General features: G+C 38.2%; 1 protein-coding gene across 1 annotated transcript; it reads right to left on the bottom strand.

Moving 5' to 3' along the window:
* Positions 1-1,791: 1,791 nt before the first annotated feature.
* On the bottom strand, positions 1,792-22,135 carry nf2b (NF2, moesin-ezrin-radixin like (MERLIN) tumor suppressor b). The gene is made up of 17 exons (XM_033978605.2): positions 21,857-22,135; positions 19,373-19,475; positions 19,134-19,259; positions 18,932-19,054; positions 18,766-18,849; positions 18,454-18,522; positions 18,295-18,377; positions 16,052-16,127; positions 13,942-14,079; positions 13,187-13,261; positions 12,986-13,099; positions 12,720-12,842; positions 11,604-11,821; positions 8,720-8,822; positions 4,233-4,375; positions 3,196-3,355; positions 1,792-2,833 (listed from the first exon to the last, which is right to left on the bottom strand). Exons 2-17 carry the CDS (start codon positions 19,460-19,462, stop codon positions 2,786-2,788), a joined length of 1,773 nt encoding a protein of 590 aa, XP_033834496.1. The 5' UTR covers positions 19,463-19,475; positions 21,857-22,135; the 3' UTR covers positions 1,792-2,785.
* Positions 22,136-22,721: the final 586 nt, after the last annotated feature.

The raw sequence follows: 22,721 nt of genomic DNA, 5'->3' as shown, positions 1-22,721 counted from the left end.
GTCCATTTTCAACCCTTTTTAAACACAAAACCAATTTACAGTAAATTAAAGACCAGCAATCAATGATTATTCACACAACCAGGCTCCTGGCTAGCTCGCCACACTGTAACGCTTGTAGGCTAGGAGTTTGACGGCGACCTTGGTAAGTAAAGTACGATTACTACTGGTAGTATCAGAAGGTTGGTTCTTTTTGGAGCCTGGGGTGTAAATAAAACACAAACACCAATATTAAATTTTTAAAGCAAAAATGTATTGAAATGTATAAAATAAGAGTAATACAGTGAGTGTGTATTGTGGGTAGGTGCAATAGTTCAATGTGTGGTTTTATGAAAATGATAGATTCCAGGAGGGTAAATCAGCAGTAGGATGAGTTAATTGGTTTGTCCTACCGCATATCTGGGTAGCTCGCCATCAAGATGTTATTTCTTGTTATAGTCCCCGGAAAAAAAAAACCTGACCGTTGAGAAGTGGAAAGTTTGGAAATCGCGTTTTGTCCAAGACGCCAACCTGAGCACGCCACAGCCACAATGAGGAGCGGAGGAGGAGACAGGGAAGTGACCTCTGTGACCTCGCAACTTAAAGGCAGAGGGGACCGTAGCACAGGAAGTGGCATCCACAATAAAAGATTTTAAGAAGTGCGGGTTACACAGACATCAACATTATTTAGGTCACACCGTCAAAAAAGTCAACTTGTGCATGGTACACAAGGTTGCTGGTTCAATGCCCTTGGCCACACCAAAGTCAACTGGCACACTTCACTCTGGAAATAGGGTGAAGAGCAGATAGTGGCCTTGCATGACAGGTAGTCACATACGGAGACGGTTGCAATTCAAGGGCGGTCATGATTCAAAGGTGGTCGTGGGTCCATGGTGGGCACATGGGAGGCTTTTATTGTAACTTAGTTTTTCCTCCCTTTTCCTTCTGCTGTCCTGCAGTTGCTCTTCAGTTATTTTAGTTGTGCATTTCTCCAGTAGGTATGGGTCTGGCATGAGTCTTTATTAATCTTATTGAGAAAACATGGTCAAGGGCAGACTGAAGCTCACTGTTAAAATGTACAACAATAAAATCACAGGGGGCAGGTAAAACATGGCTTTCTAAAACTTCAATTAAACATGCAGCTACTTCAGGGGTCAGATGACACTTTCTCACAGTTCTTACAGAGTCCCAATGTAGTGGAGCTGATCTGGAATTTAGGTCTGGTGTCTTGCTGTAGCCAGTGCTAATATATAATATAATTATTTTGTTAACATAATTTAATACACATTGTCTGTAAACATAATCCATTAAGATGTCCAAAAAGCATCCCTATAATTTGAACTGTTCACAAACATTTTGCAATGACTCAATGACTAATTAATTTCCACCCCTAATTTGGAGTTCAATGAATTGCACTGAATATTTTCTATAAAGAACCCATCCAAAAGTGAGCTCTAATACAGAGTGAAGTAAACATGTGTTTTGATGAATTAACCAAAATATAATCCTGGCAAATGTTGCACTCCATCCGCAAAAATATTTATCCAATAGATGGTCTCGAACAAAATTATGTCTGACATGTGAACAGTGTGGAACGTTTCTGCGTGTGTCCACCACGGGACAGAGTTTCCCTGTGAGGCCATTCATAAAAGCGATGCCTCTCTGAAGGTCAACAAGCTATTTTCATCTTCATGGCTGTATTAAGGCTGCAGTAGGACATATGTGGAGATAGGTCCAATTATGATCTGCTGTTGTTGAATAGAATATTTAAAATTCTATGCACAAAAAAATACAAAACACAAAATACTGTTAAAGGGCTGATGTAGTTTAACAGGTTACATTTCCTATGAAAACACTGGAAAGCATTTAATGCATACTGAAAATAAGGCAAGACGTAAAATTGAAATTACCGGTAAATTAAAAAAATGACATTAACATTATGGGGAACGCTATATGCCATTTAAGTGCTGAAATTAAGGTGAATGTATTATTTTATGACACAGATGCACTTTGGTGCTTATTAGTAAACTGACAAAACATTTATTTTATTTGTGAGTACTTTATCTCGCTCTAGGCATGGATTTCAAGTAAATGCGCACATTAAGTCACTTTAAGCAATAATAATCACATTGATTGCAACATACGTGAAGAACCATGATATCAAAATAGTGTCTTAAGGCACCAGTCATCCAAGTCATCTGTACATTTGCTGGGTGATTGTCTCTGAACAGTCCTGAGAAGTGCAACCTTAAGATAATATCTATGGAGTAAGGGTGTAAGATAAAACTGTGGCAAAATATTATAAAAATGTAAAAAAACGCAATTTAAGGCACAAAATCTTAAAAACTGGAATAGCAATGACTATAAACTACCAACAGTAAAAATTAAAAATGAAACACTTGGCAAATACTGAATTTTAACAGTCTATGTCTGCCACTGTAAAACCATCAGTCCATTTTTTACTAGAAAAAAAATAGTTCAATAACACAGTAGCACAGTGTTCAAATGTAACTTTTCTTACAATCAAAACAATTTGTAACTTAAAAACCATCAAACTAAATATTAGTTTTGTTCAAAATGGTAACTCCAGAAAGCCCTTTGTGGTTCATATGGCACACTTGAAGGCTTGGTATCTTTAAAGCAAAAACATCACAAGAAGTTCAATAATAGGCAGGCACACTGCAGATGGGCAGAAGATCCATTTTAGAGTAACAGCATGAAGCACAAAATGGCAAAGGTCTCGGCAAACACACGCATGTATTTGACACAGGATGTGTTCTATAAAGGCAGTATATCTGTCCAGGGCTGATCACACCTCTTCATAAAAGGCCATCTGTGACATGTAAGCCGAGTTTCTCTGGAAGACAAAACACGTATGTAGTATCAGTAAAAAGACCATTAGAAGAAATTAAGAGTGTGCAAGAGGCAGTGGGTTCTCTGAATCTGGATTTTTAAAGTTTGCCTTGTGATTAACTGTACAATGTATACTTCATTTAAAAGGAAAAACAAATACTATGCAACTTTTTGTTGGAGGGTCTGCCGCCTCCTCATCTCTATGGAGATGTTATTGCGTTGCCTGGAATGTACTACAGTATGGCATTAAACCGTTTCCATGAACACACCACCAAAAAATTTACAAAGGCACACATTTAAACTCTTTAGTTGCTGAGATAAATCTTTTCAGATTACTAAACATAGATGCGGTCATTTGACACATACATTGCTGTGGGGTACGTAGTGGGGCTCTGGGTGGTATCTGCGGGGGTCTGGGTGGAAGAGGCCGGCCTGCTGCTGCTCCTCCAGCTTTAGCGACTCGATCTCTGACTTGAGCTCCTTCAGCTGGTCCTGGAGGTGCTTACTCTTCTCCATGTACTCCAGCCTAAAATAAGCATATTATTAACATTATCTCTGAAGAACTGCCCCTGGCCCAGGTTTGTAAATTAACATGTAAATTAACTTAATTTACCAACTCTGCCCTTTCTCTAGTGTTTCACCCATCCAAAAATGTCATTGCTCACTCTTCACTATCTTATAAACCAACCTTCAATGCTGTTATAATTAACCCTTTCAGGAGCAGTTGCTGTTATGATTAACCCTTTCAGGAGCAGTTATATCTAAGATATCTGTATTGTATCATTGACAATGTGCATACAAATAGCCAGTAGGACTTACATGTTGCTACATACCACTGTACATATTGGCAAACTTGATCTAACAATCAACAAAGAATGTTTTTCATACTTCTATTACATTTCAGTCTTCTGCATAATACAAAACACTCCATGATTATTAAAATTGTTTGGTTATGTAAAAAAATCAACTTAATCAACATAAGCTTTTAACCACGTAAGTCATAAGTCTATTCAGTTTTATTTCCATTGATTCATGCATCTGTGTATAATCCTGCATTGTCCTCTATTCAAGGCTTGAGTGCTCAGAAAATGTCTTTTTTATCCTACCAACCTCTCTCTACCTTCGGGCCACTGCTGTGTACATCACATTACACAAATCCAGACTACAAGTCATGTATGTTGGGTTTAAAAATGTCACATAGCCATTTTTCAACAAGTGAACAGTGGAATGACATCATCAGTTCTGCTGTTTTGAACAGGAAGGACCTGTTTCTATTACTAAACCATTTAAGGTCAATATTGTCATTTACAATGAACAAATGTAAAATCATGAGCTGTGAAGGTTATGTTAAAGCACAAAAAGCATGCGTCTTCTTTAACATAGGCCTTGTTGAACCCTCTCACCTCTCTCTCTCGATCTCCATGGAGAGCCTCTTCATGTCAGGGTCTTTAAAGTCCAAGCGCATTGAGGTGGAGTCATAGGAGAAGTTTGAGGCTTCGGGTGGAGGAGGGGGAGGGGCAGGAGGGGCAGAGTAGGCTGCTATGAGCTGGACACAAAATGGGTTTAGTTTATCACGTGATTATATATATATATATATATATATATATATATATATATATATATATATATATATATATATATATATATATATATATATATAAATGAACTGCAAACCCAACAAAATCTGGTCAATTATACTTTTAAAAAACAGCATTGTAGAGGTGTATAAAATAAACTGTCAATTTTATAAGGTGTAAAGAAAGAGTTACATTTATTTGTCACATGAATGTTTCATTTGGATCAGATCTAATGTGTATTACCTTAGCCATAGACAATGTGAGAATATGTTTTTGTGTACTGTAGTTATTTAGTGAGTGACTGGTTATTTACATTTGCATTTAATCATAACTCCTTGCATGAGCACAATCTGAAAGTTATTCACATCTTTGAAGAGAGTAATTTAACCACTAAATTACTTAATTTTAAATGACAAAATTGAAAGTAGTATTAACAACACTTGTTGATGCACTTGTATGTGCATCATTTAGTTCAGAATCATGCAATACCTGTCCCAAGGCCCATTTCTTGTCTAAATTCTTTCACCTGTGACCAAAATGGGGATAAGCTAAAGAAGATAAATGGATAAAAAAAAACTTGACGGGCAGAAAGCTTAGCCCTTCTGTTTAAATGGACCCAATGCCAGCTGACAAAAGTCATTCAGGCTGGCTTGTCCTCTGCATTTACCTGCTAGAAGCATGCTAGTAAAGATGACTGGATGAATAAAAATTGCCCAAAGTGATTGAACATGGACATAAATGGCTCTTTGTTGCCATTAAGTAAAATAGTGCCTTTACAATCAGAAAAAAACCCAGAAACAATTTTGGTATGATATGGTATATAATAATCTATGTATAGTAGATCGGCAGTGAATGAACAAATAAATATTCTTCTGCGGCTTTTGCTTTGCATTTCAGGGAGATGTTGACTTTACATTTTTTGTGTCACTCTAGTGGGATTTGTTATTGGCATTGCTTGCAGCATGCAACTCCAATTCCAATAAAGTTGGGACGCTGTGTAAAACTTAAAAAAATACAGAATACAATGATTTGCAAATCCTTTTCAACCTATATTGAACTGAATAAACTACAAAGATGAGATATTTAATGTTCAAACTGCTAAATTTATTGTTTTTATGCAAATATTCACTCATTTTTAATTTGATGTCTGCAACACGTTCCAATAAAGCTGGGACAGGGGTATGTTTGGGCGACAGTGGCTCAGTGGTTAGAGCATTGGTTCTTAAACTTGTTGGAGGTACTGAACCCCACCGGTTTCATATGCACATTCACCGAACCCTTCTTTATTGAAAATTATATACATATATTTTTTTCAAATTCAAGACATATGTATGTTTTACTGGTGCACATGAACCGTGCATTAACTTAATGATGAACTTATTGTATTTATGCTATTTATTATTTTTAACATTTTAACACACACCCATCACCTAATTTCCATCAGGCTAGAATAATAATGAATATTAACTGCAAATCAGTGTGACTTCTGCTGTTACCTTTGAGAGACCAGTTCAGAAACGCGTGGCTTCACCTTGGCAAGTGCCACTCTCATGTCATTTTCACAGCAAAGTCTGTTCCTTTTCTTCGTTTTTATGTCGTTTTATGTTTTTATGCCGTTCGAACGGCTCATTTAAGTCAGGCAGGTACGTCGATAGGCACATCAAAGGGTGCATTTGTCAAATTGGGACACGGCCAGCATCTGGAAATGCTCGCAGTCCATGAATCATATGAGTCGGGTATGTGTCTTGACCTCTGGCGAACCCCTGACACTGACTCACCGAACGCCTAGGGTTCGATCGAACCCAGGTTAAGAACCACTGGGTTAGTGGGCGACCAACACTGAGTGTTGGTCGCCCAACCCGAAGGTCGGTGGATCGAGTCCACCCACATTGCCTAGTATGAATGTGATGTGTGTGAATGATTGGCGGTGGTCGGATGGTGCAGATTGCCAGCCTTGCTTCCTTCAGTCTGCCCAAAATATCATCAGCTCATCAGAGTAACAGAAAACAAATAGAGGACACTGGTACATACTTACTGATCAATGTCGCCTTTTTGAGGTGTATAAAATGTAGTCCGAGGTGTTACACTTAGTCATGTACTCAGTCTCTTCCATCAGTCTGCCCCAGGGCAGCTGTGGCTACAATAGTAGCTTAACATCACCAAATGTGGAAGTGAATGCATAATGACTATAGTGTAGCACTTTGAGAGGCTTTGACAATCCTGTAAAGCGCATTACAAGTGTATTATTATTATGTTTACCACTCTAAGCATTTTGGAACTGAGGACACTGATTGTTGAAGCTTTGCAGGAGGAATCCTTTCCCATTCTTGCTGAATGTCAGCAGTCCGGGGTCTCCATTGTCGTATTTTGTGCTTCATAATGCACCACACATTTTCAATGGGAGACAGGTCTGGACTGCAGCCAGGCCAGTCTAGTACCCACACTTTTTTACTACAAAGCCAAGCTGTTGTAGCACTGCAGAAAGTGGCTTGGCATTGTCTTGCTGAAATAAGCAGGGACGTCCCTGAAAAAGACATTGCTTGGATGGCAGCATATGTTGCTCCAAAACCTGTATGTACCTTTCAGTATTAATGGTGCATTCACAGATCTGCAAATTACCCATGCCATGGGCACTAACACGCCCGCATAGATCACAGATGCTGGCTTTTGAACTTCGTTGATAACAATCCGGATGGTCCTTTCCTCTTTGCCCGCAGGACATGACGTCCATGATTTCCAAAAACAATTTGAAGTGTGGACTCACAGCACAGCACACGTTTCCACTTTGTGTCAGTCCATCTCAGCTCGGGCCCAGAAAATCCGGCGGCGTTCTGGGTGTTGTTGATATATGGCTTTCGCTTTGCATGGCACAGTTTTAACTTGCACTTGGAGATGTAGCGATGAACTGTGTTAACTGACAATGGTTTCCTCAAGTGTTCCTGAGCCCATGTGGTAATATCCTTAACACATTCATGTCTGTTTTTAATATAGTACCGCCTGAGGGATCGAAGGTCAGGGGCATTCAATGTTGGTTTTCAGCCTTGCCGCTTACGTGCACAGATTTCTCCAGATTCTCTGAATCTTTTGATAATATTATGGACCGTAGATGATGAAATCTCTAAATTCCTTGCAATTGTACATTGAGAAACATTGTTCTTAGATTGTTGGACTATTTGCTCACGCAGTTGTTCACAAAGTGGTGAATCTCGCCCCATCCTTGCTTGTGAATGACTGAGCCCTTCAGTGATGCTCATTTTATACCCAATCATGACACTCACCTTTTTACAATTAACCTGTTCACCTGTGAAATGTTCCAAACAGGTGTATTTTAAGCATTCCTCAACTGTCATTTTCATTCTTTTGTTGCCCCTGTCCCAGCTTTATTGGAACATGTTGCAGGCATGAAATTGAAAATGAGTGAATATTTGCATGAAAACAATAAAATTTATTAGTTTGAACATTAAATATCACGTCTTTGTAGTTTATTCAGTTCAGTATAGGTTGAAAAGGATAGGCAAATCATTGTATTCTGTATCTTTTTAAGTTTTACACAGCGTCCCAACTTCATTGGAATTGGGGTTGTAAATAAACTTCCAACTTCCAAATGCACTGAGGCTTACTGAAAAGCGCCAAAAAATTGTGCTTTTTAAAACTAGGCAAAATATGGGAAACATAATAACTGGTAAAACATTTATATCGATACTGTAAGCTCAACTAAAGTAAAAATACATATTTTAATACTTAATATAACATAGTAGTAAATTAATAAAGAACTATAACCATACTTATTTACAGTTACAGCACGCTATATAGTATTTTGGGCTCCTTAAGACCTCTGCATTACTGCAATGTGCAAATTGCACATTTATCTGCAACTTTAGTGTTCATCTTGTAACATGGTCGTTGAGTCAGAAGATATTTCAAAACTATACTTTGTGCATTATGATTGTTAAGATTTTCTTTTAAAAGAAGAAAAAAAAAAAAATCTAATCTTAAGTTTAAATTCATAAACAAGGCCTACTTTTATTGAGAGAACAGAAGCAATGGAAAAAGAGGACAAAAACAAGAGATTTTTCTCCAAATTAAACAAGTACTGAAACTGCAGAGAGCTCCACAAACAATGCTCTAAACCACATGCTTTTACTGAGACAATTGGTTGCTAACGATTTTAAACCAATGGATCTCAATTTGATTGTGTAGTCCTACTTTAGTATAATAAGTCTTTCATAAATTGACATATGAAGCAGCTATTTCTATATTTGCCAATAAAAGGTGTAACAAAGGGCAGAGGACAGGCTTATCCATCATGTTACCGGGTAGGTCGTCTTGGTGATCTCCAGCAGCTTCTGTTTGGCTCTGCGCTCTGCATCTTTGGCTTCGGTCAGATCCTGTTTCAGATGATCTGCTTCTTTTAACCTGAAAATACAGCTACTTTAGTGACTCCACGGCTAATTGGGCACAGTGAGAGATTCATTTAAAAAAGGCATTTACAGTAAACCACAGAAGAGCAGGTGGTGGTAATGTTTTTTTTTTAATATTTATTCAGGAGTGTGATTTTTAAAGTAGATTAGATTTAGCAATTAATAAGTGGAGCTGGAAGAGCAGGCCATGTCATTCACTCCTGTTGAGAACCAGGAGGTGAGCCCTACTTACCTCTCATAACAGTTAGACAGCAATCTATCAAAAAGCAACCAGAAGGTAGTAAATAAATGTAAGATGGGTAGTAGTGAGTATTCGATAGTGATGTGAAATTTTGCAGTAAAAAAAATAAAAAAAATTAATGCAACATCAATGCATAGCTCCAAAAAAAGTTAAATGTTAAATTGTTTAAAAAAAAAAAAAAAAAAAAAAAAAAAAAAAAAAAAAAAAAAAAAAAAAGGTATACCGTAAATTTCGGACTACAGAGCGCACCTTGATATAAGCCGCACCAGCTAAATTTGAAGAGAAAATCAATTTTGTACATATATAAGCCGCACCTGAATAAAAGCCGCAGGTTTTCATATTGTAACATGAGACATTTACACAGAAAGACGGTGCACCGACACGCTTTTTTTTAAACTGTGCCTGAAAATTGGCACCAACACGACAACAACACGGGATGAACACATCTGCAGGTTTAGAAAATAAAGCTGCACCAACACGGAAAATCTGCTTTTATTTCCTCTGAAAACTTTTGTCGTCTTTTTACATTGACCAAGTTGGATTCATTGATGTCGAGCTTACGTGCAGTGGCTCTATTTCAGGGGTCGGCAACTCGCGGCTCCGGAGCCGTATGCGCCTCTTTCCGCCTCATACTGCGGCTCTGCGTGGCTTGGGAACTAACACAGACACAGCTCACAGTCCTGCGTAAAGAGCCCTGATTTTCAGACGTTGTGCGCACAGGGGTCAGGAGCAACTTTGGCCCGTCCCTAATGACACACTAATAAGCTCGTCCGTAGATGTATCATGAAAATCCTGCTGGAAATCGCCACAGAAATCTATTTGATGTAGTAGCAAGTATATTATCTGCTCTTGTCTCCGCGGGTGACGTATCACGTATAACCCACTCAGACACGACGCACAAAACTAGAGCCACAAGCGAGTGAAAATGAGCCAAAACAAAAGTCTTTGGAGATCTTTTTAACAAAGGGGAAAAGGACAACTGAGGAGCCAGAGAAGAGACTACGACCTCCAAGAAAAAGAAAGATAAATTTAACAGACAATGCCTACTTAAAATCTGGGTTTGTCGCTACAGGTGACTCACGCGCACAGTCCGCTCTGCGTAACATACGGGAAAAGCAAATAAGGCAATGAAACCTTCAAAACTGCTTTGGCACATGGAGAATAAGCACCTGGGATTAAACGATACGCTACGAGTTTTTTTGTTGTTGTTTTTTTAAAGAAACTGCGGAGTAGAGTAGACATAATCACATAATCAGCGCGATGCATGATGCAGCGGTTTGGTGAGTTGTATTTTTTTAATGCACTTAAGTTGTTTTTGCCATATTTATCTGCCACGTGTAGAAGGCTTGTCCGTGAAAGTAAAACCTACATTATTCCGTTACATTATTGTTATTATACAGTGTTATCTTCATTTTAGATGTCAAAAAGTATTTGCGGCTCCCAGTGTTTTATTTTATGTGGAAAGTGGGTCCAAATGGCTCTTTGCGTGTTAAAGGCCGACCCCTGCTCTGTTTCCTTTCTGTTTCTTTATCTTAAAAACTGCATCATATCCATTTCATGATGCGCAAAATGATCGTTCAAAATCAAAACTAGTGAATTCTTCAGAGCAGAATCTTTCCCCACGTCTGTCTCACTTTTACGTTTACAGCTAGAGAGCGCCCCCCAGGGTCCGTTATCCAGTAAAATTCCATATATAAGCCGCACTGCTGTAAAAGCCGCAGGGTTCAAAGCGTGGAAAAAAAGTAGCGGCTTATAATCCGAAATTTACGGTAATGTGCTTTTTTATTTTTTTTGTTTCCTATGATGTCTACTTATTTTGTCATGACTTTTTGTTTCCTATGACTTTTCACTTTTTTTTTTCCACATGACTCAAAGTCATGACAAAATAAGTGAAAAATGTTTTGACCGTCAGTGGCTATGTTTACATGCACACCAAAAATCAGATTTCTGGAGTTTTCAAATTACTAAAATGACATGTAAACACTGATGAGAGTAATCTGATTTCTATGATTGCAGATTTTGACAAGGAATTCTAATGCAAACTAATGTGGCAAAGATAAAAAGAACAGGGAAATTGTTAAGGATTGACAGTTATTTTCAATTATAATGCACTTCAAATACAACAGATCCCATTAATCACGTCACCAGGTGTTTTTGATTATCATATTTCACTTGGGCATGTAAACACACTAAAAATCTGATTTAATTAAAGCAAGGTAAATGAAATATAAAGCTATATTTCTAATGGAAAAAATTACAATAGCCAGCTTTTTTTCATTTCAACTGTTTGACTAAATATTTGTTTAATGACATTGATGTAAACTGGCTGCTTTGAGTCAGAGGAAAGAATGATGATCTACATAGCTTCATATTTATCATACCATCGAAACTGTGAAAATGTTTGGGCTTACAAAGCCAATACATTATAAAGGTCTACACCAGCAGTGTGACATTTTGATATTGTCAGTATTGTTACATCTTAAGTCCTCACAGATCTCTAGTCCCCAGAGAGCCCCAGTGCTTCGTGTGTCAGACCTCCTCTCAGACTGCTCCACCAGTTTGACAGCTAGCTGTTCTGCTTCTCTCATCTTCTGCTCCATGAGTCTCTTCTCCTCTTTGGTCTTGAGCGCCGTCACCTCCAATCGCTGCCTCTCTTGCTCAGCCTCAGCAGCTTTATGGGCCAGCAGCTTCGCCTCCTCCTCCGCGATCTGGGCCTTCTCTGCCAAGAGGTCAGCCGTCTCCTCTGAACGCAGCTGAGCCAAAGGGTAGACAATTAAACAGGGGTGCTCCAAGATTGGACTAAGTCAATTCAACACATCTTAGAGTGTTAATAATGACATTTAACTTAAAATCCAGATTTATTCATACTCTCTACTCAAAGTTTAAATGTTTATATAACCTTTCTGGCAGAGGACTGTGTAATCCCTCGTCGTCCAGGTCTGATCCAAAAGGAAAAGGAAAGTTAGGAAAGAGAATCCTTCCTTAAACAAGAATGGGGGCCTTAGACATAATCTTTACCCCATCTATAACTCCATTCTCAGGCCCAGAACAATAGCAGGGTCGTTAAGGGCTGAATAGGGTAGTTTCAGCTGAAACTGGAGACAATAGATGTTTACAGTTCCAGTGTGGTTAGCCCCTCCCAGATAGAGGCAGTCTAAGGCAGTGTACACCAGCAATGTGTCCAGAACTGAAGAACTTGAATAAGCAGAAAAGCATCTTCACTCCTACAATGTTTTGTCCAGTTGCCAGATTTAAACTTTGTCTTTTGCCTTCTGGCAGAGGATCTGCCATCTGCTTCCTGCATGGGGATGTTATTGCTTTTCCTTGAATGTCCCACAGTATGGCATTAAGCTCACCCATCTCCATGAAAAAATTTAAATGTAAACCTGTAATTGAATAAATGGAAGTTAAATATGTTAAATGCCATACTGTAAAACATTTCAGGCATATAAAATTCCCATGGTGGCTGACATCCTACCAGAAAAGTTACATAGTGCATCTTTAAATATACTACCAACATTGTAAAATGATTCAACAGCACATATTCTACCTTCACATAAAAAGAAATCAGCTTGGGATAGATATGGAGTTAGTTATGTATTTAAGTGGTGACCTTAAATTACAACAGCCCTTAAAGGACAAACTTCTCACCAGAGCCTCGTTGGCAAGTCGGGCCTCGTCCTGCAGCTGGAAGAGTCTCCGCTCCATTTCCTCCTTTGCTCTTTCGGCCTCCTCCCTCATCTGCTTTTCTCGAGCCAGAATCTGTCTCTCCATCTGAAAGAGAAGATCAAAAATAAGTTATTTCAACACCATTAGCAACACAGTATTACAATTTGTTTTAAATAAATAAATTATACAGTTAGCATGCTGCAATGCATGCAGCTGGTTCTGTGCAAATAGTCATTTTTAAAGCCAACCTTTTTACGAGCTTTCTCCTCTTTGGCTTGAGCCTTCATCTGCTGAACCTCTATAGAGTCCACCTTCCTCCTCCTCATGAACAGGTCATGGTTTCCTATGCACAACTGCAGGATCTACAGCAGAGCAATTTTTGCTCAACAGAATGATTTATTGATGCTTATTAGATGTTGCAATATTCAGAAACCAATAGTTACACTGACCAGTTTGTTGACCCGCAGCTGAGACGAGTAGAATTTGAAAACATCTTTCTTCTTGTCTAGAGGCTTGATAGTGAACTGCAATGATACACTACTGTATTCAACTTGTGGACTCTACTCTTGTGTACAAAAATTTACACAGTCTGGCCCCTGTCCCACTACAGATATAAAAATAAATAAATAAAATCAAAACAGACAAGAGTAATCAATTCCATCAAGAAAAAGTGCCTTTTGACAGGTTGTATTTTCTTACTGCACCTCTCAAACCTGGAACACCATCCCAGTCACTATATGTGACCTGCCAACACTCCGCTCCTTCTCTGATCAACTTAAATCATGTCTATTGGACAAACAAATCACACAACCGAACTTAAATGGTGCCTTTTGCATATGAGCTGAGGGCACCTGTAAATAGATGTTAATGCTGTGTGTGTGCAGTGAGAGAATGTGTCTGACCTGTATATTAACACTATCGTGGTCTGTATGTATGCCTGTGTTTTAGAGTGAGGGATGCATGTGGAAGCTGTTTTTGTATCTTTTATGAATTATGTTTGGCTACAATCCTGCATATATGCAGGTACATGTTCTTTCTCTTTTGTTTTTAAATTGCATTGTCCCTTTAATAAATAAATACAAATGTAAACTATATCAGAAAAGTTTAGTGCAACATAGTAACAACTAAACCGAAAATAAAACAATAAATATCTAAATGATGGTACAATAGGCTGCAGAGTGTGGACAGTGGTTTTTGACTCTACCTCTTTTTCGCTGTAAGAGATGTTGCGGATGCCACTCCAGGGGAACGACTTGTTTGGGCTGAGTTTGCTGTTGGGGCTGTAGATGTGAAGGCCCTGGGCATCCACTCCCAGCAACAGGTCTGTGTCCCTCTTGTTTTGCTTTGAGAACAAAAACACATGTAATTCGTAAGAAATACAGTATAATTCATAACACACTAATATCACAACTGAACCTTGGTTCCCAGTGCCTAAACCAGTTGGTAGAAAAGTCACTTCTCTATGGAAGGCCATTCCTCACATGAAAGCTCAGAACCTCTAGAACCTCACTACTACAATGTTTTTATAATTAAAAATAAATTAGCATTAGAACTGTTATCCGTAAAAGCTACATTTGATTTGAATATATTTACCCCATATTTGCGGACACAGCTAAGTCCCATAGGCCAAGTATCTGTAATTTTAATTCAAAATTTTACATACTTTTCCTTAAGAAGTGCACCATGTAACATTTCTGTTGGAGGACCCATCACCCATTTTTATCCATGGAGATGTTATTCCTTTGCCTGAAATGTTTCACTATATGGCATCATACTTAACCCCCATGGTGACTAGCAGGTGACACCAACAAGCCAAGTTACATGTCAGATCAGTGGAGAAGCGACCCCACTCAAAGAGAGAATATATGATTTTCTGGGTATTTTTGAGAAATAAAAATGCAGGATAGATAAGGTAAATGTTATATTGTGGAACATCCCTGGCAAAGCAATAAGACCCCATGTCCTGAGGGCTACTCTCCCCACACTGCCCTAACACTGGATCTGATAACCCTACCTGTGTTTATTTAAGCTTTCTATCATTCTTGTATTTTACTGCTCAATGGCCCTCATTTACTAACATCGAGGTTAAAAGGATGTAGATTTTGGTGTATATTTTTGCAACCTGAGTGGAGAACTCCGATCCTGCTGTACGCACAAGTAGCGGGTGATAAATGTGGTGAAAACCAGCATCATTTGAATGAAACACACAAAATATTAATGTTTCAAGAGGCCTCACCCCAGGGGTTTATGGCATGGGCTTGGGAATACAGCCAAAAGAAGAGGAATTCATAAAGAATTACATAAAAAAGAAATATGTTCCTGTATCCTGCATTGGTTATTTAATAATTTATACATTTTATTTATTTATTTTTTTTAATTTATTCAACTTCCAAATTCACTGTAAAAACCTTGCCTGACCCAGCAGAGAACAGTTCTGGTCCAGGCTGGGCTCAGATGAGCGGGGATGCTAGGTGGTCTTTGGCCTGAGCAGCACGTGGAGGACAGGCTGCTCAGAACAAGATGTAATGAGCCAGACCAGACGTCAGTCCGCGTTCTTTGCTCCACCTTGGAACCATCTGTGAGCTGGAACCACCTGTACTGAATACGTGCTTCGGTATGGATGCTTGGACCTTGGAACCATCCAGACTGGAATGCGCTGTGCTGCAGTGTTGCTTTCACCAGAACCCGCGTATGGAGTTGGCACCATCGGACCAAACCCCCAGGCCCCATCCAGACCACAGAGACAGCATGCTATGGTGAGTACTTCAACCGTGTCTTTACCACTGTTGACTGCTGCAGTTACCTGAACTCAGTGATTTTGCTCCAGGCTTGTGTCCAGCGAGTTGTGTCCAAAGCTGCTGTTTTATATTTAAAGCAATCAGCTCATGGTGATAGCTTGGAATGTGTTTAATTTAAAAAGCGTAGCCTCAACAATTCACTTGCAAATTATAATGATTGCCAAACTACATTTTTGGCTCAACTGATTCTAAAAAAACATATTAAGGGGCAATATATGCTTCATGAAGTTGAAAGCTGTTTTTCCTGTTTTGTCGTTTGTTTGAAATGAGCGTATGTGGTACGCTACCTCCAAACCTTTGTACAATTTGTGTGCACCGTGCACTCACGTCAGTGTTGATATATCTTGCAATGCACCTGTTTTGGTCTTACACCAAATATACACCCTGATTTCAGGTCAACAAAATCAAGACCAAAGTGGGGATAAACGAATGAAGCTTTAAGAATAGAGAAAGCAAAGGAGATGGGCAAACAGAAGGATTTGGTGTGGACACTCTGCAACACATGTTTGTACTCACAGTTATAGCAAAGTAGCTCACACCATACATCTCAAGGTCTTGTGCAATCTTTAGATACTCCATCTCTGCTTCGTCTCTGCAGACAGACAGGATATATTATAAAATACAGAAGGCACCACTCTGCCAGCTTTACTGACATCTCCAGGAATTCTCTGCAGAGTGGTATATTGGAAGCGCTCAAGTAAATCATAGACATGCAGCTCTGATTAAGCACCCTTTAAAAATACACACGGACAAATTTGTTGGTAACCGTGTAGTTAATGAAAGACAAACTCACAATGGTCACAGAAATAACTTAAATCTGACAAAAGTAATAAATAAAAATTCTATGAAATTTAACCAATGAAAGTCAGATATTGCTTTTCAACCACGCTTCAACAGAATTATTTAAAAAAAATAAACTCATGAAACAGGCCTGGACAAAAATGATGATACCCTTAACTTCATATTTTGTTGCGCAACCTTTTGAGGCAATCACTGCAGTCAAACGATTCCTGTAACTGTCAATGAGATTTCTGCATCTCTCAGCAGGTATTTTGGCTCACTCCTCGTGAGCAAACTGCTCCAGTTGTCTCAGGATTGAAGGGTGCCTTTTCCAGATGGCATGTTTCAGCTCCTTTCAAAGATGCTCAATAGGATTTAGGTCAGTGCTCATAGAAGGCCAGTTTAGAATAGTCTGTTTTCATCTTAGCCATTCTTGGGTGTTTTTAGCTGTGTGTTTTGGGTCATTGTCCATTTGCAAGACCCATGACCTGCGACTGAGACCAGGCTTTGACACTGGCCAGCACATTTCTCTCTAGAATCCCTTGATAGTCTTGAGATTTCATTGTACCCTGTACAGATTCAAGACACCCTGAGCCTCCTCCATGTTTCACAGTAGGGATAGTGTTATTTTCTTGATATGCTTAATTTTTCCATCTGTGAACATAGAGCTGATGTGCCTTGGTAAAAAGTTCCATTTCTGTCTCATCTGTCCATAGGACATTCTCCCAGAAGCTTTGTGTCTTGTCAACATGTAGTTTGGCAAATACCAATCTGGCTTTTTTATGATTTGTTTTCAACAATGGTGTCCTCCTTGGTCATCTCCCATTAAGTCCACTTTGGCTCAAACAACGACAGATGGTGCGATTTGACACTGATGTTCCTTGAGCTTGAAGGTGACCTTTAACCTCTTCACACGTTTTTCTGGGCTCTTTTGTTACCATTCATATTATCCGTCTCTTTGATTTGTCATCAATTTTCCTCCTGCGGCCACGTCCAGGGAGGTTGGCTACAGTCCCCATGTGCAACTATAGTCACAGAAACATCAAGCTGCTTGGAGATAGTTTTATAGCCTTTACGTTTAACATGCTTGTCTATAATTTTCTTTCTAATCTCCTGAAACTACTCTTTCCTTTGCTTCCTCTGGTCCATGTTGAGTGTGGTACACACCATGTCACCAAACAGCACAGTGATGACCTGTAGCCCTATATATAGGCCCACTGACAAGCATCACAGGTGTCTACAATCTTGTAATCAATTAGTGAACACACCTTGGATTAACATGTCCCTTTGGTCACATTATTTTCAGTATTTTCTAGGGGTAGAATCATTTTTGTTCAGGCCTGTTTCATGAGTTAATTTTTAATTAACTAAGTAATGAATTAATTTAATTAACTTAGTAATTCTGTTGAAGCATGGTTGAAAAGTAATGTCTGACTTTCATTGGTTAAATTTCATAGAATTTTATTTATTCTTACGTTTGTCAGATTCAAGTTATTTCTGTGACCATTGTGAGTTTTTCTTTTCATTAACCGACGGGTACCAACAATTTTGTCCACATGTGTATCCCACCAATAAGAAAACTATTTTATCTTTTCAAGCATCAAAATGTTGGCATTAACAAAATCATTGATTTACCTTTTGCTAAACACTTTAATGTGGACCAATGGGCCCAAATGGACATTTGAACGCACAAAAATTTGAATGCATTAAAATTAGTTTGTTTTCAAGTTATATTTTCAAAGCCAATTAATCAGGATTTGTCACACAAGGAGTGCAATTAAACTATGTTAACACAAAAGTAGATATGAGAAATACAGGTTTTGTGACAAATGAAATGGCACTGCACTGTATGGCTCAATCTATAGGACATAAAAACTGCTGTAGTAGATTGAGGACCTTTGAGATGCTAACCTCCAAAATTACATTGATATTTGTTTATCAAAGTGGGCTGTTGGGAAATGTAATAAAATGAGCGATACCTGGCGATACCTCTGTGCTCTGCATACCAAGCTGTAATCTTCTCCTCCCACATGTCAGCTGTCATCTGATACTGCATCAACACCTGAGCAGCACATAGGCAGACAAACTATGTTAGAAAGATTCACTTACATATAAATATTACAAGGACAAAAACTCACTCGCTTTGGGAGGAGCTCATCCTGAGCCAGAAAACCAGGTTTGTGAAAGTTGGGGTCATAGTCTCCATACTACAAGGCAAAGAAGAATGCCAGTTCATTGAGGTAGGTATAAAATAATCAGTAACTCCTGACTGAACACATGTTTATTATGTATCACAACATCTTTATGTCATAAAATGTTTTTGTTTTGTAAAAGCAATATTGTTATAAATACTGTAGCATGTCATGTTTAATGCTACATAGTTGTCCCTATGAAATAAATACATATAAACTGCATCTTGAATAACCATCTGAGAAACTACATTGACGTACCTTGGCTTGAACAGCATATGAGGCCAGTAAAACAGAGGCTTCAGGGGAACATAATATCTCTTCTTCTAATATTTGTTTTTTTACCTGAATAAAAGAAAATAGTTAACAGAGTAATTGTGTATATCTTTAGGTTTTCTTAAAATGACTAAAATCAGGTTGTTCTTACCTGCAAGAAGAAAAGATGTTGTGTTATTTCTTGGACCAGTTCTTCTTCTACTTTTTCTGGGAAGAACTTTGCCAAAAAGTGAAATGTTATTGGAGAGTCTTTGGGAACTTCCTGATCCAAGACCTTAGAGGGTGAAAAAAAAAAAAATCTACTGACATCAAATTGTCTAATTTGGGACTTAAAATTCAGGATAAGCACTCACCCTTTTGTCTGGTTTCAGCCAAGCATACGTGTCTTTTATTGTGTACCGGAGTCCAAAGAACCAGGTCTCTCTCAAACCAACAGTGCGGCAAACCAAATCAAACAGATCTTTACCTTTCCATTTGACCTAAACAATTTTAAAATGTTACAATAGGCATGTATGGTTCACTAGAAAAAAAAATACTGTAAACCATGGTTACAGTTTATATCACATTTGCATTCATTATTTTACTTTATTACCTCACAGCTGAACTCCATCTCAGCATCCATTGTTATAACTTTGACCTTAAAAGTCTTTGGCTGTTTCTTCTTTAATCCCAGGATAGACATTTTTAGGATGTTGCTGTAAAAGAATAATATTAAAAAAATAAATATAAAAGGGGTAAATGCTATTGTTCACAAATCAAAACCCAGTTTCATATTACGTACAGTGGCTTGCTAAAGTATCCCCCTGGAACTTTTTCAAATTTTGTCGAGTCACAATCACAAATTTAAATATTTTTTAATGTGCATTTTATGTGAATAAGTAACACAAAATTGTACATAAATGTGAAGTAGAAAGAAAATTATACATCATTTTCAGATAAAAAACAAAAACAAACAAAAAACTGAAAAGTGCAGCGTGTAAAGTATTCAGCCCCCCTAATTCAACCTAATTCAATACTACCTTTTGCTGCAATTACAGCTGCTTCCCTGTTCCAGCTGAACAAAAGCACCCCACAGCATGATTCTGCCACCACCACGTTTGACTGTGGGGATGGTGTGTTCAGAGTGATGTGTAGTGTTAAGTTTTCCTCCACACGTAGCGTTTAGCTTTTAGGCCAAAAAGTGTGATTTTAGTCTCATCAGACCAGAGCACCTTCTGCCACGTGTTTGTTGTGTCCTCCAAATGAGTTCTAGTGAACTGTAAATAAGACTTCCTATGGATGGTTTTCAGCAATGGCTTTCTTCTTGCCACTCTTCCATAAAGAAAAGGTGGCTGGAGCCGTCTACCTTGCCAAATTGCCAAATTATCAAAATTTAACTTTGCACCAAAAGTCTTACAGTGGGTGGAATCATATTTGGAAAACCGAAAACAATGTGTTTGAGTCAATGATAAAATCTCTGATGTACTCTCTAATTCTGTAGGTGTGCCCCAGGGCTCCACCCTCGGCCCTCTCTTATTTAGTCTATTTATTAACGATTTGCCTGATGCGTGCTCTACAGCCTCATGTCAATTATACGCTGATGTTACCATAGTGTATGTCTGTGCAAAAACAAAACACCAGGCTGCAGAGACCCTATCATCCGCAATGGTGACAGTCTGTGATTGGTTAAAAAACTCATGTCTACATCTCAATGTCACTAAAACTATGTGTATGTTTTTCTCTAAATCTGCAAATAGAGAGAGGGATCCAGTAGTTATGGTGGATGGGCAAGCCCTACAAGTGGTACAAGAATACAAGTATTTAGGTGTCACAATGGACTCTCAATTATCATTTAAAAATGTGAGAAATAAAATAAAATTTAATTTGGTCAACTTCAAACACATTAGAGGAAATTTAACTACAGAGGCCTCAAAACTATCTGAATGCCACTATTCTGTCTCATATAAATTACTGTTTGACGAGCTGGAGCCAGGCAAACAAGAGCACACTGCTGCCTATAGAAAGGCTCTACAAGCAGAGTCTAAAAACACTACATCAAAAATCAAACTCCTATCATCACTGTAAAATATTGGGGAAATATAACTTTTTAAATTGGGAAAATTTAATTATTTATTCAAACATTGTTCTGGTCTATAAAACCCTTCATGGTCTTGCTCCACCTCCATTAAAAGAGTTCATACAGTTGAATTTAAACACAAACACTTGAGCATCAAGCAGAGGAGACTGTAAAATTCCATTTAGAAAAACTTAATTTGGACAGTCGGCCTTTTCAGTTCGCGCCGCTCATTCCTGGAATCTGGTCCCCATAGAAATAAGGAATATGACTTCTATCCATAGTTTTAGTAGATCTGTGAAGCGGTGGCTTCTGGACAATCAGACATGTGAACATAACTAATCTGTATGTGTTTTTGCATCACAGCAAATGTCTCTGTCTTGTTGAGTGACTGTGAATTATATTTATTGTTGTTCATGTATGTGCTGTGCTTTTAGCATGTTCTAACTTTACTAATATGTCTACAGTATTATTCACTGATCTTTAATGTGCTTTGTCATGTGTGATGGACTGAATGTTTTCTGTGCCTATGTCCTTTTTTGTCTTGCCATCAACCTGCCAATGGGACTACGGATGAAAATTAGCCTGCATGGCTAACTCTGGCACTTTTACATGCTGTACTAACAAATGTTGATCAATGTGCACGGTCCCATATTTAATAAATAAACATAAACCTAAACATAAACACTTTGTGGTTTGCTCCCCAACACTGTCTTAACAGTGTGTGCCCTTCACAGCACAGCAGCATTTAGACTAAGATTACACTCAGATGGGCTTTTAGTCGATAGGTCAACATTCAATCTTTCCAAAATCAGGCAACTTCTAAAAGCAATTGGTTGCATTCAAGAAAAAAGGGGGCTGAATACTTTTGCACGCTGCACTTTTTTCTTGTTGTTTTTTAGGAAATCTTGTAAAATATTTCCTTCCACTTCACACTTGTCCAGGGGGATGAATACTTTTGCAAGCCACTGTACATTTGCATGCTTGATTTTACAATATGGAGCTAATTTAAATTTTGCTTACCTGTGGAGATCGCAAATTTGATCTTCTAGTCGTACGTGGTGCAGTTTGTCAGGCGATTTGTTATTGGAATGCTAAGCTAACAGATGTTTCGGGAACTTTTCATGCCACGAAAGTATGACATAAAAGGCAATGGAAGCGAGAGACCCTTTTAGAAGTACCCATGGTGTGAAAAAACGCGGGGGAAAACTGAATGTAAAACAACACACTTAAATAAAATATGATATGACCTTCTGAAGATGTTAAAAACTGTTAGCAGTAGTTCAAGAGACGGGATTGTTTTGGGAAGGGGAGTAGCTACAGGATAAGGGTATCGCGCATGCGCTTGTAAATAATAAAAAAAATTAAAACTGAAGGAAATATGTAAAAATGTTATTGAATTATGTAGCTTCTATTTTCCTCGAAGCTTAAACGGTATGATATATTTTAGATCGCAAAGTGATGTATGATATGTGTAGATAAGGAACGTTGGACCCTGACAGGCAAAACTGCGGGTAAAAACATTTGGAATGACTTCCTTCCGTGTACTGCCCATGGAGCTACCACATGGTGACTGCTGCTCTGAATGTGACTGGTTCAACGAGTCTCGTGTGGATTTTAGGTCAATAATTTACGCAGTGAGAGATGATCATATCCAAGCTTTAACCTCCTGACACCTGGTGTCCTCATCTGTGGACAACACATTTTGGGTTGTTTAGGCCACTGTGCAAATTTTTAGAAGAACAGCAACATGTTCAATTTTGAATATTTATAAGAGTTTAGAATATTTTTGTAATTTTAATTTGTTTATTATTATTATTATTATTATTATTATTATTATTATTATTATTATTATTATTATTATTATTTACTGTACTTTAAATAGTTT

This window comes from Periophthalmus magnuspinnatus, chromosome 14 (assembly GCF_009829125.3).
Source record: "Periophthalmus magnuspinnatus isolate fPerMag1 chromosome 14, fPerMag1.2.pri, whole genome shotgun sequence".
Classification (NCBI taxonomy): domain Eukaryota; kingdom Metazoa; phylum Chordata; class Actinopteri; order Gobiiformes; family Gobiidae; genus Periophthalmus; species Periophthalmus magnuspinnatus.
This window is presented reverse-complemented; position numbering and strand designations above follow the sequence as displayed.

Bases quoted from the DNA above. Each gene is read 5' to 3' on its own strand.
- nf2b (XM_033978605.2), bottom strand. From the start codon at position 19,462: ATGTCTATCCTGGGATTAAAGAAGAAACAGCCAAAGACTTTTAAGGTC. The intron at 14,080-16,051 runs GTGAGTACAAAC...TTGTTCTCAAAG, and splicing joins TGAGCTACTTTGCTATAACT to CAAAACAAGAGGGACACAGA. The intron at 8,823-11,603 runs GTCTGACACACG...CTGTATTTTCAG, and splicing joins GTGGAGCAGTCTGAGAGGAG to GTTAAAAGAAGCAGATCATC.